We start from the raw sequence: 17,221 nt of genomic DNA, 5'->3' as shown, positions 1-17,221 counted from the left end.
GTAACCTTTTTAGGTTTCTAGATAAATTCAGTGTCTATGACTCTGTCCTTGTCAGACAAGAGAAGTTTAACATTGATATCAGCTTGTCAAAACCTTCAATCACAATCATTCCCTTTGGTAGCCTTATGCATGGAAATGTTGGGTCTTAGGACTGCCGCATCAGATGCGATCTCCTTTGCTCGTTTTCACATGCGACCTCTTCAGCTCTGTATGCTGAACCAATGGTGCAGGGATTACTCAAAGATATCTCAATTAATATCTTTAAACCGATTTTACGACACTCTCTGACATGGTGGACAGATCACCATCGTTTAGTTCAGGGGGCTTCTTTGTTCTTCCGACCTGGACTATAATCTCAACAGATACAAGTCTTACAGGTTGGGGAGCTGTGTGGGGGTATCTGACGGCACAAGGGGTTTGGGAATCTCAGGAGGTGAGATTTCCGATCAATATTTTGGAACTCCGTGCAATTTTCAGAGCTCTTCAGTCTTGGCTTCTTCTGAAGAGAGAGTTGTTCATTGTTTTCAGATAAGACAATGTCACAACTGTGGCATACATCAATCATCAAGGAGGGACTCACAGTCCTCTGGCTATGAAAGAAGTATCTCGAATTTTGGTTTGGGCGGAATCCAGCTCCTGTCTAATCTCTGCGGTTTTTATCCCAGGTATGGACAATTGGAAAGCGGATTATCTCAGTCGCCAAACGTTGCATCCGGGCGAATGATCTCTTCACCCAGAGGTATTTCTTTAGATTGTTCAAATGTGGGAACTTCCAGAAATAGATCTGATGGCTTCTCATCTAAACAAGAAACTTCCCAGGTATCTGTCCAGATCCCGGGATCCTCAGGCGGAGGCAGTGGATGCATTTTCACTTCCTTGGAAGTATCATCCTGCCTATATCTTTCCGCCTCTAGTTCTTCTTCCAAGAGTAATCTCCAAGATTCTGAAGGAATGCTCGTTTGTTCTGCTGGTAGCTCCGGCATGGCCTCACAGGTTTTGGTATGCGGATCCTGTCCGGATGGCCTCTTGCCAACCGTGGACTCTTCCGTTAAGACCAGACCTTTTGTCTCAAGGTCCTTTTTTCCATCAGGATCTAAAAATCCTTAAATTTAAAGGTATGGAGATTGAACGCTTGATTCTTGGTCAAAGAGGTTTCTCTGACTCTGTGATTAATACTATGTTACAGGCTCGTAAATCTGTATCCAGAGAGATATATTATAGAGTCTGGAAGACTTATATTTCTTGGTGTCTTTCTCATCATTTTTCTTGGCATTCTTTTAGAATACCGAGAATATTACAATTTCTTCAGGATGGTTTAGATAAGGGTTTGTCCGCAAGTTCCTTGAAAGGTCAAATCTCTGCTCTTTCTGTTCTTTTTCACAGAAAGATTGCTATTCTTCCTGATATTCATTGTTTTGTACAAGCTTTGGTTCGTATAAAGCCTGTCATTAAGTCAATTTCTCCTCCTTGGAGTTTGAATTTGGTTCTGGGGGCTCTTCAAGCTCCTCCTTTTGAACCTATGCATTCATTGGATATTAAATTACTTTCTTGGAAAGTTTTGTTCCTTTTGGCCATCTCTTCTGCCAGAAGAGTTTCTGAATTATCTGCTCTTTCTTGTGAGTCTCCTTTTCTGATTCTTCATCAGGATAAGGCGGTGTTGCGAACTTCTTTTGAATTTTTACCTAAAGTTGTGAATTTCAACAACATTAGTAGAGAAATTGTGGTTCCTTCATTATGTCCTAATCCTAAGAATTCTAAGGAGAAATCGTTGCATTCTTTGGATGTTGTTAGAGCTTTGAAATATTATGTTGAAGCTACGAAATCTTTCTGTAAGACTTCTAGTCTATTTGTTATCTTTTCCGGTTCTAGGAAAGGCCAGAAAGCTTCTGCCATTTCTTTGGCATCTTGGTTGAAATCTTTAATTCATCTTGCCTATGTTGAGTCGGGTAAAATTCCGCCTCAGAGAATTACAGCTCATTCTACTAGGTCAGTATCTACTTCCTGGGCGTTTAGGAATGAAGCTTCGGTTGACCAGATCTGCAAAGCAGCAACTTGGTCCTCTTTGCATACTTTTACTAAATTCTACCATTTTGATGTATTTTCTTCTTCTGAAGCAGTTTTTGGTAGAAAAGTTCTTCAGGCAGCGGTTTCAGTTTGAATCTTCTGCTTATGTTTTTTGTTAAACTTTATTTTGGGTGTGGATTATTTTCAGCAGGAATTGGCTGTCTTTATTTTATCCCTCCCTCTCTAGTGACTCTTGTGTGGAAAGATCCACATCTTGGGTAGTCATTATCCCATACGTCACTAGCTCATGGACTCTTGTTAATTACATGAAAGAAAACATAATTTATGTAAGAACTTACCTGATAAATTCATTTCTTTCATATTAACAAGAGTCCATGAGGCCCACCCTTTTTTGTGGTGGTTATGATTTTTTTGTATAAAGCACAATTATTCCAATTCCTTATTTTATATGCTTCGCACTTTTTTTCTTATCACCCCACTTCTTGGCTATTCGTTAAACTGATTTGTGGGTGTGGTGAGGGGTGTATTTATAGGCATTTTAAGGTTTGGGAAACTTTGCCCCTCCTGGTAGGAATGTATATCCCATACGTCACTAGCTCATGGACTCTTGTTAATATGAAAGAAATGAATTTATCAGGTAAGTTCTTACATAAATTATGTTTTTACTGATTTGATGTTTTCGCCTCAACAGCTTGGGTATTAGTTTCCCATAGGTTATGAATGGATTTCATGGACTCTCACTGCCCTTAGAAAGAAAACATAATTTATGCTTACCTAATAAATTTTCTGTCTTGGCAGAAAGAGTCCACAAACCCGCCCTGAAATAATGTAGTGGCAGCAGTCTTATGGCACCTCTTTACCCCTTTTATCTTTCTGCTTTTCCTTATCCTCAGCTTGAACTACTGGGAGGGATATTTGCTTTGTTTGGGGTGTCTTTGCCGCCTCCTGGTGGCCAGGTAATGTTTTTCCCATAGGTTATGAATGCTGCTTCTGTGTTTTTTCTTTTGCACAACTCATCTGTACTAATTACATTTCTTACGTCTGCAGGCTTTGATTGGGTTATTGGAAGAGCATATCCTTGGTTGTTGGAAGGTTCTGATGATGCCACCCTGTTTGGATCCAGCGGTATCAGAAGAAGCTAACAAACTATTAGAGCTTTCAGAGTGTGACTGGGGGAAGGTGAATTCTACACTTTTGAAGGTAAATGTTGTTATCTTATCTCAAATATTTCATATAGTCCTGGACTGTAAAACTATTATACCTGTGTTCCTAATGTTGCACCGTATTCCACTTTTAAGTAAAAAAATAAACTTTTTTGGTTCAGATCCTGCTAGAAATTTTTTTAATTTTTCTCTTTGAATTCTTTGTTTAAAAGCATACCTAGGTAGGCTCAGGAGCAGCAATGCATTATTGGGAGATAGCTGCTGATAGGTAGCTACACATGTCTTTTGCCATTGCCTTTTAAAATGTGTTAAAGTACTTAGAACCCACATTTGTTCTTTCATGAATAAGATACAGCATAACATAACAACTTTCTAATTTACTTATCAAATTTGACGAGAGATATATATGTGCTGCCACCAAAATTGTAATATGTCTGAATCATAAAATACTTTTTTTGGGTTTCATATCCTTTTGAACACAGTTATGTGCAATTATAAAGAAGAGTATTTTCTTTCCTCCTTAATAAAAGGAGAGTCCACTGCATCATTCCTTACGGTTAGGAAATACTGAACCTGGCCACCAGGAGGAGGCAGACACCCCAGCCAAAGGCTTCTCTCCCACTTCCCCCAGTCATTCTTTGCCTTTCGTCACAGGATGGCGGCAGAGAAGTGTCAGAAGATTCAGAGTAGTTCCTTAGGAGGGGTATCTCCCCTTCGATATAGGTCTGGAGTTTTAAGTTGTCTTGTCAGCCTCTCAGTGAGAGCATTGACGAAAGTTAGTCTGAAGATGTAGGGAGAGTCTTTCTGCGAACCCATGCAGACTACCTGCAATCAGTGTTGACCAGTTTCACTGCCTGCTTTTTCTCTCACTCAAGTCCATGTCAGGAGTGATGCTACAAGACTGTCACACTTGAGAGGTTGTATTTCTTTTCCACAGCGTGGATTCTGGTAAGATGGTTTCAATTTTTACATATATTGTAAACGCTAGAAGACAGGGTCACAGTGTCGCTCCTTTTATCTTAATAGAATCATGGGTTAATATCTCCTGAGGGGGATTATTGAAAAGTGGGGATTAATGTGATGCTTTGATTTCTTTCATAAAACACGGTGAGTCCACGGAATCATCAATTACTGTTGGGAATATCACTCCTGGCCAGCAGGAGGAGGCAAAGAGCACCACAGCAAAGCTGTTAAGTATCACCTCCCTTCCCACAATCCAGTCATTCTCTTTGCCTTAGATGCATGGAGGAGGTGAAGTTTTAGTGTCTGAAGAAAATTGGATTTATTTCGCTACAATCAAGATTTTATTTTGAAAGCCAGAGTAGGTTTGCTCTGATCTTTTCCCCTTTTCAAGGGTTGGGCTTAGCCGTACTCCACGTCAGTCTCTTCAGTAGGGCAGTGGTGGCTTTAAAGCAGTTAGGAACTTGTAAGGTGGGCCTTGCTGCGTCTTTCCTAACATGTCTGCTGCCCATTATATAGAAAGCCAGAATAGGTTTATTCTGATCTCTCTCTTTCTGAGGAGTGGCATCCCCACACACTATGTAAGCTGTCCCCCTGCCGGACGGCTATATATAGGTAAGTGTTTTAGTTCTTCTAAGTAGGGAGACTAGCACTGGGAAAGGTTATCTAGGCTCACTGCACAATATAGAAGCATTCCTGGTTTATTATCTCATTAAAACCTTCCTAAATAGCCTGTAAGTTTTATTGGGACAGTGGTTCATAATCCTTTGGGAAAGGATTTTTGTTGGCAGAAGCAGGCACTGTTATGTGTGTGAGACTGTTATTTTGACGTATATTTTTTATATAGCACGGATTGTGAGATGGAATAAAGGCTCTCTGCTGCCCATAATAGGTCCGCCAAGTTGCTCTGAGAATCAAGCATTGGTGTTAGGGCTAGGATCGTCGTCACCTTAAGTTAGTAGAGCGCGCCATTTGTTGCCTTCATTATGCTCTTCAGGCTCTGTGTGGCTCCGCCCCTTCTCTGAGAACATAGCGGCGCCATTTTCTGATACGCTCGATCTTTTCAGCTTGTCAATGTGGCCCCGCCTTCTTCCTTGTGAACGGAGCGGTGGTCTCGTTTACATTTTAGCCTGTTTGGTTCAGGCTTATTACAGCTCTTTGCGCCCTTTATTAAGGTTGACAGGGATTACTGCTGTTACGATGCATGTTTTTAGTATTCACAGTGTCTACCGATGTTAGCCCTATGTGTATTACTATCATTGCAGAGACCTCCGGTGCAGCATTTAGTGGCTAGTAGACTTTTTTTGTGTGACAGTACACCCAAGTGTATCTTTAGGAATTAAAGTGTCAAACACAGTGCCCATGGATACCTAATGAATCGGTTTTGGGTCTGTTTGTTGTGGTGTTTTTTTGTAGTCTGTGAACAGGAGCCTGTTATCGTTTTTGCTTCTCATGTTATTGTCATCATGGAGCTAGAGTGTTGCTCCTATGACTATATGTTTGTGTGGGGGCACGATAAAGTTAGTGGCTCTAGTTAGGCTGCTAAGTCTTACCACAAATGTATTTCCCCTTGCTCTCTGCTCTTGATGGGCATACGATCAAGGGTTAAACTGTACATTTCTCCAACATAGGTGTGTCCGGTCCACGGCGTCATCCTTACTTGTGGGGATATTCTCCTCCCCAACAGGAAATGGCAAAGAGCCCAGCAAAGCTGGTCACATGATCCCTCCTAGGCTCCGCCTTCCCCAGTCATTCTCTTTGCCGTTGTACAGGCAACATCTCCACGGAGATGGCTTAGAGTTTTTTGGTGTTTAACTGTAGTTTTTATTATTCAATCAAGAGTTTGTTATTTTAAAATAGTGCTGGTATGTACTATTTACTCTGAAACAGAAAAGAGATGAAGATTTCTGTTTGTAAGAGGAAAATGATTTTAGCAACCGTTACTAAAATCGATGGCTGTTTCCACACAGGACTGTTGAGAGGAATTAACTTCAGTTGGGGGAAACAGTGAGCAGACTTTTGCTGCTTGAGGTATGACACATTTCTAACAAGACGATGTAATGCTGGAAGCTGTCATTTTCCCTATGGGATCCGGTAAGCCATTTTTATTACATAAGAAAAAAAGGGCTTCACAAGGGCTTTTAAGACTGTAGACATTTTCTGGGCTAAAACGATTGAGATATAAGCATATTTTATACTTCATAGCTTTGAGGAATTATTTTATTCTTGGGAATTATGTAAAATAACCGGCAGGCACTGTATTGGACACCTTATTCTCTAGGGGCTTTCCCTAATCATAGGCAGAGCCTCATTTTCGCGCCTCTATTGCGCACTTGTTTTCGGGAAGCATGACATGCAGATGCATGTGTGAGGAGCTCTGATACATAGAAAAGACTTTCTGAAGGCGTCATTTGGTATCGTATTCCCCTTTGGGCTTGGTTGGGTCTCAGCAAAGCAGATACCAGGGACTGTAAAGGGGTTAAATATAAAAACGGCTCCGGTTCCGTTATTTTAAGAGTTAAAGCTTTCAAATTTGGTGTGCAATACTTTTAAGGCTTTAAGACACTGTGGTGAAATTTTGGTGAATTTTGAGCAATTCCTTCATACTTTTTCACATTTGCAGTAATAAAGTGTGTTCAGTTTAAAATTTAAAGTGACAGTAACGGTTTCATTTTAAAACGTTTTTTGTACTTTGTTATCAAGTTTATGCCTGTTTAACATGTCTGAACTACCAGATAGACTGTGTTCTGTATGTGGGGAAGCCAAGGTTCCTTCTCATTTAAATAGATGTGATTTATGTGACACAAAATTTAGAGAAAATGATGCCCGAGATGATTCCTCAAGTGAGGGGAGTAAGCATGGTACTGCATCATCCCCTCCTTCGTCTACACCAGTCTTGCCCACACAGGAGGCCCCTAGTACATCTAGTGCGCCAATACTCCTTACTATGCAACAATTAACGGCTGTAATGGATAATTCTATCAAAAACATTTTAGCCAAAATGCCCACTTATCAGCGAAAGCGCGACTGCTCTGTTTTAGACAATACTGAAGAGCATGAGGACGCTGATGATATTGGTTCTGAAGTGCCCCTACACCAGTCTGAGGGGGCCAGGGAGGTTTTGTCTGAGGGAGAAATTTCAGATTCAGGGAAAATTTCTCAACAAGCTGAACCTGATGTGATTACATTCAAATTTAAATTGGAACATCTCCGCGCCCTGCTTAAGGAGGTGTTATCTACTCTGGATGATTGTGAGAATTTGGTCATTCCAGAGAAATTATGTAAAATGGACAAGTTCCTAGAGGTCCCGGGGCCCCCCGAAGCTTTTCCTATACCCAAGCGGGTGGCGGACATTGTAAACAAAGAATGGGAAAGGCCCGGCATACCTTTCGTCCCTCCCCCTATATTTAAGAAATTGTTTCCTATGGTCGACCCCAGAAAGGACTTATGGCAGACAGTCCCCAAGGTCGAGGGGGCGGTTTCTACTCTAAACAAACGCACCACTATACCCATAGAAGATAGTTGTGCTTTCAAAGATCCTATGGATAAAAAATTAGAGGGTTTGCTTAAAAAGATGTTTGTTCAGCAAGGTTACCTTCTACAACCAATTTCATGCATTGTTCCTGTCACTACAGCAGCGTGTTTCTGGTTCGATGAACTAGAAAAGGCGCTCAATAAAGATTCTTCTTATGAGGAGATTTTGGACAGAATTCATGCTCTCAAATTGGCTAACTCTTTCACCCTAGACGCCACTTTGCAATTGGCTAGATTAGCGGCGAAAAATTCTGGGTTTGCTATTGTGGCGCGCAGAGCGCTTTGGCTAAAATCTTGGTCAGCGGATGCGTCTTCCAAGAACAAATTGCTTAACATTCCTTTCAAGGGGAAAACGCTGTTTGGCCCTGACTTGAAAGAGATTATTTCTGATATCACTGGGGGCAAGGGCCACGCCCTTCCTCAGGATAGGTCTTTCAAGGCCAAAAATAAACCTAATTTTCGTCCCTTTCGCAGAAACGGACCAGCCCCAAGTGCTACGTCCTCTAAGCAAGAGGGTAATACTTCTCAAGCCAAGCCAGCCTGGAGGCCAATGCAAGGCTGGAACAAAGGTAAGCAGGCCAAGAAACCTGCCACTGCTACCAAGACAGCATGAGATGTTGGCCCCCGATCCGGGACCGGATCTGGTGGGGGGCAGACTCTCTCTCTTCGCTCAGGCTTGGGCAAGAGATGTTCTGGATCCTTGGGCGCTAGAAATAGTCTCCCAAGGTTATCTTCTGGAATTCAAGGGGCTTCCCCCAAGGGGGAGGTTCCACAGGTCTCAATTGTCTTCAGACCACATAAAAAAACAGGCATTCTTACATTGTGTAGAAGACCTGTTAAAAATGGGAGTGATTCATCCTGTTCCATTAGGAGAACAAGGGATGGGGTTCTACTCCAATCTGTTCGTAGTTCCCAAAAAAGAGGGAACATTCAGACCAATCTTAGATCTCAAGATCCTAAACAAGTTTCTCAAGGTTCCATCGTTCAAAATGGAAACCATTCGAACAATTCTTCCTTCCATCCAGGAAGGTCAATTCATGACCACGGTGGATTTAAAGGATGCGTATCTACATATTCCTATCCACAAGGAACATCATCGGTTCCTAAGGTTCGCATTTCTGGACAAGCATTACCAGTTTGTGGCACTTCCGTTCGGATTAGCCACTGCTCCAAGAATTTTCACAAAGGTACTAGGGTCCCTTCTAGCGGTGCTAAGACCAAGGGGCATTGCAGTAGTACCTTACTTGGACGACATACTGATTCAATCGTCGTCCCTTCCACAAGCAAAGGCTCACACGGACATTGTCCTGGCCTTTCTCAGATCTCACGGGTGGAAAGTGAACGTAGAAAAAAGTTCTCTATCTCCGTCAACAAGGGTTCCCTTCTTGGGAACAATAATAGACTCCTTAGAAATGAGGATTTTTCTGACAGAGGCCAGAAAATCAAAACTTCTAAACTCTTGTCAAATACTTCATTCTGTTCCTCTTCCTTCCATAGCGCAGTGCATGGAAGTAATAGGTTTGATGGTAGCGGCAATGGACATAGTTCCTTTTGCGCGAATTCATCTAAGACCATTACAACTGTGCATGCTCAGTCAGTGGAATGGGGATTATACAGACTTGTCTCCGATGATACAAGTAGATCAGAGGACCAGAGATTCACTCCGTTGGTGGCTGTCCCTGGACAACCTGTCACAGGGGATGAGCTTCCGCAGACCAGAGTGGGTCATTGTCACGACCGACGCCAGTCTGGTGGGCTGGGGCGCGGTCTGGGGACCCCTGAAAGCTCAGGGTCTTTGGTCTCGGGAAGAATCTCTTCTCCCGATAAATATTCTGGAACTGAGAGCGATATTCAATGCTCTCAAGGATTGGCCTCAGCTAGCAAAGGCCAAATTCATACGGTTTCAATCAGACAACATGACGACTGTTGCGTACATCAACCATCAGGGGGGAACAAGGAGTTCCCTGGCGATGGAAGAAGTGACCAAAATCATTCAATGGGCGGAGACTCACTCCTGCCACTTGTCGGCAATCCACATCCCAGGAGTGGAAAATTGGGAAGCGGATTTTCTGAGTCGTCAGACATTTCATCCGGGGGAGTGGGAACTCCATCCGGAAATCTTTGCCCAAATTACTCAATTGTGGGGCATTCCAGACATGGATCTGATGGCCTCTCGTCAGAACTTCAAGGTTCCTTGCTACGGGTCCAGATCCAGGGATCCCAAGGCGACTCTAGTAGATGCACTAGTAGCACCTTGGACCTTCAAACTAGCTTATGTATTCCCGCCGTTTCCTCTCATCCCCAGGCTGGTAGCCAGGATCAATCAGGAGAGGGCATCGGTGATCTTGATAGCTCCTGCGTGGCCACGCAGGACTTGGTATGCAGACCTGGTGAATATGTCATCGGCTCCACCATGGAAGCTACCTTTGAGACGAGACCTTCTTGTTCAAGGTCCGTTCGAACATCCGAATCTGGTCTCACTCCAACTCACTGCTTGGAGATTGAACGCTTGATCTTATCAAAGCGAGGGTTCTCAGATTCTGTCATTGATACTCTTGTTCAGGCCAGAAAGCCTGTAACTAGAAAAATCTACCACAAAATATGGAAAAAATATATCTGTTGGTGTGAATCTAAAGGATTCCCTTGGGACAAGATAAAAATTCCTAAGATTCTATCCTTTCTTCAAGAAGGTTTGGAGAAAGGATTATCTGCAAGTTCTTTGAAGGGACAGATTTCTGCCTGGTCTGTGTTACTTCACAAAAAGCTGGCAGCTGTGCCAGATGTTCAAGCCTTTGTTCAGGCTCTGGTTAGAATCAAGCCTGTTTACAAACCTTTGACTCCTCCTTGGAGTCTCAATTTAGTTCTTTCAGTTCTTCAGGGGGTTCCGTTTGAACCCTTACATTCCGTTGATATTAAGTTATTATCTTGGAAAGTTTTGTTTTTGGTTGCAATTTCTTCTGCTAGAAGAGTTTCAGAATTATCTGCTCTGCAGTGTTCTCCCCCTTATCTGGTGTTCCATGCAGATAAGGTGGTTTTGTGTACTAAACCTGGTTTTCTTCCGAAAGTTGTTTCTAACAAAAACATTAACCAGGAGATAGTCGTGCCTTTGTGTCCGAATCCAGTTTCAAAGAAGGAACGTTTGTTGCACAATTTGGATGTAGTTCGTGCTCTAAAATTCTATTTAGATGCTACAAAGGATTTTAGACAAACATCTTCCTTGTTTGTTGTTTGTTCTGGTAAAAGGAGAGGTCAAAAAGCAACTTCTACCTCTCTCTCTTTTTGGTTTAAAAGCATCATCAGATTGGCTTACGAGACTGCGGACGGCAGCCTCCTGAAAGAATCACAGCTCATTCCACTAGGGCTGTGGCTTCCACATGGGCCTTCAAGAACGAGGCTTCTGTTGATCAGATATGTAAGGCAGCGACTTGGTCTTCACTGCACACTTTTACTAAATTTTACAAATTTGATACTTTTGCTTCTTCTGAGGCTATTTTTGGGAGAAAGGTTTTGCAAGCCGTGGTGCCTTCCATCTAGGTGACCTGATTTGCTCCCTCCCTTCATCCGTGTCCTAAAGCTTTGGTATTGGTTCCCACAAGTAAGGATGACGCCGTGGACCGGACACACCTATGTTGGAGAAAACAGAATTTATGTTTACCTGATAAATTACTTTCTCCAACGGTGTGTCCGGTCCACGGCCCGCCCTGGTTTTTTTAATCAGGTCTGATAATTTATTTTCTTTAACTACAGTCACCACGGTATCATATGATTTCTCCTATGCAAATATTCCTCCTTTACGTCGGTCGAATGACTGGGGAAGGCGGAGCCTAGGAGGGATCATGTGACCAGCTTTGCTGGGCTCTTTGCCATTTCCTGTTGGGGAGGAGAATATCCCCACAAGTAAGGATGACGCCGTGGACCGGACACACCGTTGGAGAAAGTAATTTATCAGGTAAACATAAATTCTGTTTTTTGTATTTGTCCACAGAGCTAGAACTCTACTCCTATGGACATATGTCTGTTCTACCTTGATCTAATAGAGAACTTTTTAATGTTTGAGCCTCATGTCTCTCTGGATGATGCTGGTTAGGCAATGCCACAGCTTTCTCCTTTAATATCCCAAGCCTTTATGGCATCACATGCAGTGCCCTGCTGTTCCTCTCACACTCTTGGAAGAGTGCATTTGCTTGCAGATTTTACAGCTCTGGTATCCTCAGCGGTATCTGTGGCTTTGTCTTTTCCTATTCTACAGGGAAAACGCAAGAGGACATTTTGAAGATTCAGATAGTAAGGTTTCTGCTCTGCATTCTGCTACACAGGCTGCTCTCTCTTCTAAATCTGGTGAGGAGATTTCACCGGCAGCTTCTATGGGTAAAATTTCAGATTCGGACAGTATAATTCCTTAATCTGATGCTGAAGTGGTTTCCTTCAGATGTATGCTTGATCACCTCGTGTACTGTTAAAGGAGGTTTTGGCTATTTCAACGACATTGATACCTCTGTCGTTGTCAACCTTTGAAAGTTTTGTGAACTTAATTTCAAGTTGTTCCTTCCTATGAGGAAGTTGTCTAGCCTGCCCTGTCTCCTGTCCTTAAAGGATCTTCTTGTTGCATTTTAATCCACGGTACCCTAGTAGAAGGGAGCTTTTCTACTATGGTTCAGAGAAGGAGAGCTTCTCCTTTACGGATCTATGGATAAGAAGCGGGAGGTCTATTGTTCATTTAGAGCAATGCCTTGTCTTATTAGATTTACTGTGCTAGCCCGCTGGGCATGGTGGCTGAAATCTCAGCTGAGAAGCCTAAATATGGCTTAGTAGTACAGCCTAAGCTTTATAGTTCTGCAATTACAGGTTCAACTTTTTAGGTTGCCTCCAAATCCACGCTCCTGGCAATTCCTATCAAGGATGTGACCTTGTTTAGACTTGGTCTGGCAGAATTATCCTCTCACTTTACAAGTGAAATAGGGTTTTTATTCCACTCGTCAATAGAGTAAGACTAAAGGAATGTTCTCCTTTTTATCTTTCTGCGGGGTCAGTCATGTTGTTGAAACCAACCAAACTGATTCCTCCCATGGGCAGACAGTGTATCTGCAATCCAGGTATGATGAGAGGGCCTTCCTCTCTGGGATTGATGTTTCCAGTTTCGGAAAAGGATCTAGGTATTTACCTTGAGTTTCTCAGTTTCTGACCTTCAAAGTAGTATCCATTCTACTTTAGTTCAAGAAGGTCTGTTCATAACGAATATAGACCTGAAGGATGTGTATTTATTGTACCCATGATTCGGGTTTTCCTCAGGTTTCTGAGTTTTCTCCATGCTAAAAAGATAAGTCTCTCCTTACAACCAGAAGGTTAGGAGTTTGCTTCTAACTGCAGTTAATTTTCTTCACTTGTTAGTGATTCAATGTATGGAAGAATTGGTCTGATTACTATGAAAATCATTCCTTTTGTTTTTTTCATTTTTCTATAATATAGAGAACTTTTGGATCTGGCTCAAGAGGATAGCTCCAGATCAGTCGCCAAGAGTCTCTCTCCCGTAGTGGTTTTTCCAGGAGTATCTGTCTCAAGGCGCATACTTTAAGAGACATCCCTGGGTGATGTGACTACAGACGCCAACCTGCTGGGCTGGGAAGCAGTCTGGGTTTTGTTGAAGGCGCAGGGATTATGGACTCTGAAGTGTTTGCTCTCCTCTTTAACATCTTGCAGTTGAGAGCTATTTAATATGCTCGGATGGCTTGGCCTCAGTCGGCCTTAGCTTGGTTCCAGTCAGACAAATCACCTCAATGGTTTATATCAACCACCAGGGAGGAACTCGGAGTTCCTTAGCCATGTAGGAGGTGACTTGGATTGTTCAGTGGGCGGGAGCTCACTTGTGCTGTCTGTCTTCCACTTTCCAGGGGTGATCAATTGGGAAATCGGACTTCTGAACAGACAGATTTTTCATCCCGGGGAGTGGGAATTCCATCCGGAGGTGTTCTCCAGCTTAATCTTCAAATGGGGGATGCTGGAGTTGGATCTGTTGGCGTCTTGGCAAAAAGCAAAACTTCTAAGATACGGTTCAAGTCAAGGGATCCTCAGGACACTCTAAGTTGCTCTGGAGATACCTTGGGTTTTCAGGCTGGCTTCATATTTATTAGTTTGCTCTCCTTTCCACGAGTCTTTGCACGTATCAATTAGGAGAGCATCAGTGATCTAATAGCCTCTGCGTGGGCTCGCAGGTTCTGCTATGCGGACCTAGTGGAGAGATTGTCTCTCCCACCTTGGAATATGCCTCTGAGGAAGGACTTTCTACTTCAGAGTACCTTCCTTCTTCCAGATTTCGTTTCTCTGGGACTGTCTGATTGGAGTTTGAACGCTTAGTTCTGTCTAAGCTTGGTTTCTGAGTCGGTCATTGGGACACTGATTCAGGCTTACAAGCCTGTTAAGTGTATGATTTTCTATAAGATATGGGTGAATATCTTATTGGTGTGAATCCTAGGGCTACTCTTGGAGTAGGTTCAGTATTCTTAGAATGTTGTCCTTTCTACAGGAAGGTCTGGAAAGATCAGTTTTCTACATTTTCATTTTTGCTGCATAGCGTCTGGCGGATGTGCCAGATGTGCAATCTTTTGTGAGGCCTGGGTCAGTATCAGGCCTGTGTTGATTTTTTGCTCCTTCTGGTAACCTTAACTTTGTTCTTAAAGTTTTACAGCAGGCTCCATTGGAGCCTTTGCATTCCATAGATATTAAGGTGTTATCTTGGAAGGTTTGTTTCTTATTGCTCTCTCTTCTGCTTGTGATTCCCCTTATCTTACATTCGATGAGACGGTTCTTCATACTAAGTCAGGTTCCTTCCTAAAGTGGTTTCGGACAGGAATTTTACTTAGGAAATTGTGGTTCCTTCCCTTTGTCGTAGTTCTTCGTTTCGGAAGAATGTTTGTTGCACAGCTTGGAGGTTGTGCGTGCTTTAAGAATTTTGTTTTCAGGCGACTAAGGATTTTAGTCTGTCTTCTGTCCTGTTTGTTTATTTCTCTAGGAAAACGTAAAGGTCAGAAAGCTTCTACTACTTCTTTCTCTCTGGTTAAGAAGTATAATTGGTATTGTTTATACAACTGCTGGGCAGCAGTCTCCTGAGAGAATTACAGTTCATTCCACTAGGGCTGTCTCCTTCTTGGGTTTTTAAAAAAATGAAGCTTCTGTGGAATGGATTGCAAGGCTGCATCCACGTTTTTCTCTGCAGATCCTGTCAAGTTTTTCAAATTTTGCTTCTTTCGCCTTGACTGAGGTTCTTTTGGGAGAAAAGTTTTTCAAGCGGTGGTGCCTTCTGTTTAGGTTACCGGTCTTGTCCCTCCCTAATCATCTGCGTCCTCTAGCTTGGGTATTGATTCCCAACAGTAATTGATGATTCAGTGGACAGAAAGAAAACAATTTATGCTTACCTGATAAATTTATTTCTAGACACAGTGAGTCCACGGCCCACCCCTTTTCTTTCATGTAACTGGCAAGAGTCCATGAGCTAGTGACGTATGGGATATACAATCCTACCAGGAGGGGCAAAGTTTCCCAAACCTCAAAATGCCTATAAATACACACCTCACCACACCCACAATTAAGTTTTTACAAACTTTGCCTCCCTATGGAGGTGGTGAAGTAAGTTTGTGCTTGATTTTCTTCTGTGATATGCGCTTCTCAGCATGTTGAAGCCCGATTCTTTTCAGAGTACAGTGTTTGTCAGAGGGATGTGAAGAGAGTATCACCTATTGATTCTATGGTTCTCCTCACAGGAAATCTTTTCAAAGGTTCTCTGTTATCGGCCATAGAGATTCATCTCCTACCACCCTTTTCAGATCGACGATATACTCTCATATTCCATTACTTCTACTGATAACTGTTTCAGTACTGGTTTGGTTATCTGCTATATGTGGATGGGTGTCTTTCGGTAAGTATGTTTCTTTCATGTAATTAGCAAGAGTCCATGAGCTATGACGTATGGGATATACATTCCTACCAGGAGGGGCAAAGTTTCCCAAACCTCAAAATGCCTATAAATACACCCCTCACCACACCCACAATTCAGTTTTACAAACCTCCTGTGGAGGTGGTGAAGTAAGTTTGTGCTAGATTCTACGCTGATATGTGCTTCGCAGCAGGCTGGAGCCCGGTTTTCCTCTCAGAGTGCAGTGAATGTCAGAGGGATGTGAAGAAAGTATTGCCTATTTGAATTCAATGGTCTCCTTCTACGGGATCTATTTCATAGGTTCTCTGTTATCGGTCGTAGAGATTCATCTCTTACCTCCCTTTTCAGATTGACGAGATACTCTTATATACCATTACCTCTACTGATTCTCGTTTCAGTACTGGTTTGGCTATCTACTATATGTAGATGAGTGTCCTGGGGTAAGTAAGTCTTATTTTTTGTGACACTCTAAGCTATGGTTGGGCACTTTATATATAAAGTTCTAAATATATGTCTTTAAACTTATATTTGCCTTGATTCAGGATGATCAATATTCCTTATTTCAGACAGTCAGTTTCATTATTTGGGATAATGCATATGAATAATCAATTTTTTCTTACCTTAAAAATTGTTCAATTGACTTTTTTCCCTGTGGGCTGTTAGGCTCGCGGGGGCTGAAAATTCTTCAATTTATTGCGTCATTTTTGCCTCAAAATTTTTTTTAATTTTTTTTGTCATTTTCGGCGTCATACTTGACGGCGGAAGTTGTTCATGATTGCGTCATTTTTTTTTTACGTTTTTTGCGCCAAAAATGTCGGCGTCACCGGATGTGGTGTCATTCTTAGCGGCAAAAAAATTTAGGGCGCCAATAATGTGGGCGTCTTTTTTGGCGCCAAAAAATGTGGGCGTCTTTTTTTTTTTGGTGCCAAAAAATGTGGGCGTCATTCTTGTCTCCACCTTTTTTTCACATTTCAGTCTCATTTTTCATTGCTTCTGGTTGCTAGAGGCTTGTTCATTGGCATTTTTTCCCATTCCTGAAACTGTCATTTAAGGAATTTGATAAGTTTTGCTTTATATGTTGTTTTTTCTTTTACATATTGCAAGATGTCTCAAATTGACCCTGGATCAGAATCTACTTCTGGAAAGACGCTGCCTGATGCTGGTTCTACCAAAGTTAAGTGCATTTGTTGGTAACTGTTCCTCCGGCTGTAGTTTGTGATGAATGTCATGATAAACTTGCTAATGCAGATAGTATTTCCATTAGTAATATTCCATTACCTGTTGCTGTTCCCTCAACATCTAATACTCAGGATGTTCCTGTTAATATAAAAGAATTTGTTTCTAAATCTATTAGGAAGGCTCTGTCTGTTATTCCTCCTTCCAGTAAACGTAAAAGGTCTTTTAAAACTTCTCATATTTCAGATTAATTTTTAAATGACCGCCGTCATTCTGACTTGTCTGTTTCTGATGAGGATTTTTCTGGTTCAGAAGATTCTGTCTCAGATATTGACACTGATAAATCTTCATATTTATTTAAAATGGAATTTATTCGTTCTTTACTTAAAGAAGTTTTAATTGCATTAGAGATGGAGGAGTCTAGTTCTCTTGATAC

At 42.1% G+C, this 17,221-nt stretch overlaps 1 protein-coding gene across 1 annotated transcript in view; it reads left to right on the top strand.

The window, feature by feature from the left end:
* Positions 1-17,221, top strand: part of ESPL1 (extra spindle pole bodies like 1, separase) — an 810,416-nt gene that overhangs the window by 697,814 nt on the left and 95,381 nt on the right. The window contains exon 25 of the mRNA XM_053708312.1: positions 3,073-3,225. Coding sequence (XP_053564287.1) covers positions 3,073-3,225 — 153 coding nt within the window. The remainder of the gene's footprint in view (positions 1-3,072; positions 3,226-17,221) is intronic.

The sequence above is a fragment of the Bombina bombina genome, chromosome 3 (assembly GCF_027579735.1).
Source record: "Bombina bombina isolate aBomBom1 chromosome 3, aBomBom1.pri, whole genome shotgun sequence".
NCBI lineage: Eukaryota > Metazoa > Chordata > Amphibia > Anura > Bombinatoridae > Bombina > Bombina bombina.
The sequence above is the reverse complement of the archived record's forward strand: the minus strand, read 5'-3'. Positions and strand labels throughout refer to the sequence as shown.